General features: G+C 26.5%; 1 protein-coding gene across 1 annotated transcript; it reads left to right on the top strand.

The window, feature by feature from the left end:
• Positions 1 to 88: 88 nt before the first annotated feature.
• On the top strand, positions 89 to 1,440 carry LOC126909925 (uncharacterized; the record flags this gene model as incomplete). The annotated part of the gene is made up of 5 exons (XM_050692331.1): positions 89 to 190; positions 252 to 454; positions 533 to 648; positions 731 to 848; positions 1,379 to 1,440. Coding segments are annotated over exons 1-5 (565 nt in total), but the record flags the coding sequence as incomplete, so codon positions are not given.
• Between the last annotated feature and the right edge of the window lie 7 nt (positions 1,441 to 1,447).

The raw sequence follows: 1,447 nt of genomic DNA, 5'->3' as shown, positions 1-1,447 counted from the left end.
TTTTATATTAAGTAAGTACTTTAAAAAATATATTTATTTTTTATTGGCTATTATTTGTAAGTGTGAAGGTAAACAGTATAATCAAAAGTCAGATATTTGGGCACTGGGTTGTATTTTGTATGAAATGACAACCTTACAACGTACTTTTGATGCCTCAAATCTTCCAGCTTTAATTCATATAATTACAAAAGTAATTCATTTTATACCTTTAGTTTACTATTGCTATATAAAAATTTGTTTTTTTAAATCAGGAAGACTTTACACCTATACCGCCATGCTACTCATCTAACTTGAGAAAATTAATTAGCGATTTATTGCAAAAAGATCCTCTTCGAAGACCAGATGCTAATAATTTAGTGACAATAGTTCCGATTTTTTTACAGTCGGACAACGAATCGTCTTGGGCAGTCAATGACAATGAATTACAATCGTTTAAAAGTGATTTACAATACCGGTAACGATGTGAAAACCATTTTTTTAAATTTCAATTTTTGAAAAACAAAGATTTATGTATTATCTGGATGGGTTTAAGGTCGGTTGTTTATCAGTTTTCAATGCCTATAAGTATACAACCGATAAACTTGCCATTTCGTGTAAAAATTGTTCAACTTGTTGTCAGTCAAACGCATTTCGTTGCGCTTACTAATGGTACGTAATACAATTGTAGATACTTTTGAAGATAAAATTACTACAAATAAGATTTAGACGTGAATAATGTAGTTCTTTTTAGACTGTTTAGTTTTTACATGGGGTGAAGATAAACATGGTCAATTAGGTCATGGAGAAGAAAACACCTGGAAAAACGATCCTCAGTGTGTCGCATCGCTATTAGACAAGCATATAACTCAGTAAAATATTTATTTTTCAATAGGAAAAAAATACTCATTAACATTTCTTAAATAATATCATAAATATAATTACAAATAACATTTAATTTATCAATAAAAGTAAATATAGTAATGACATGTTGCAAAACATATGATAAATAAATTTGTACATAATTATATTTTAACTGACGTAGTTACAGTACAATTTAAATTAAAAGGCTGACATTTAAAACATTTAGAATAAATGTTCAATTAAATTGAAAAATAAAATATCTAGTAATAAAAATTTAGAAAAAAATGTTACATATACGCCTTACATTCTAAATGTATTAAATATTATTCAACGATAGAAAAAATAGTGAGAAAATCTTGATCCATTAGTTACAAAACAGCAACATTTTTTGTCAAATTAATATAATATACACTAAGTAATGGTATATTATTGGTTTACAATTTACATGCATTTACATTATATTCGTGTTAATAGCTTATTATTAGCAAAAATAATGATATAATAATGAATAAAATATTGTAAATTATAATTTTTATAGAGTGGGTGCGGGACAAAATTTTAGTATTTTTATAAGCAGCACAGGCTTAGTACTAACAACAGGCGATGG

Source organism: Daktulosphaira vitifoliae, unplaced genomic scaffold (genome assembly GCF_025091365.1).
Source record: "Daktulosphaira vitifoliae isolate Bord-2020 unplaced genomic scaffold, ASM2509136v1 Scaffold_2238, whole genome shotgun sequence".
Taxonomy (NCBI): domain Eukaryota; kingdom Metazoa; phylum Arthropoda; class Insecta; order Hemiptera; family Phylloxeridae; genus Daktulosphaira; species Daktulosphaira vitifoliae.
This window is presented reverse-complemented; position numbering and strand designations above follow the sequence as displayed.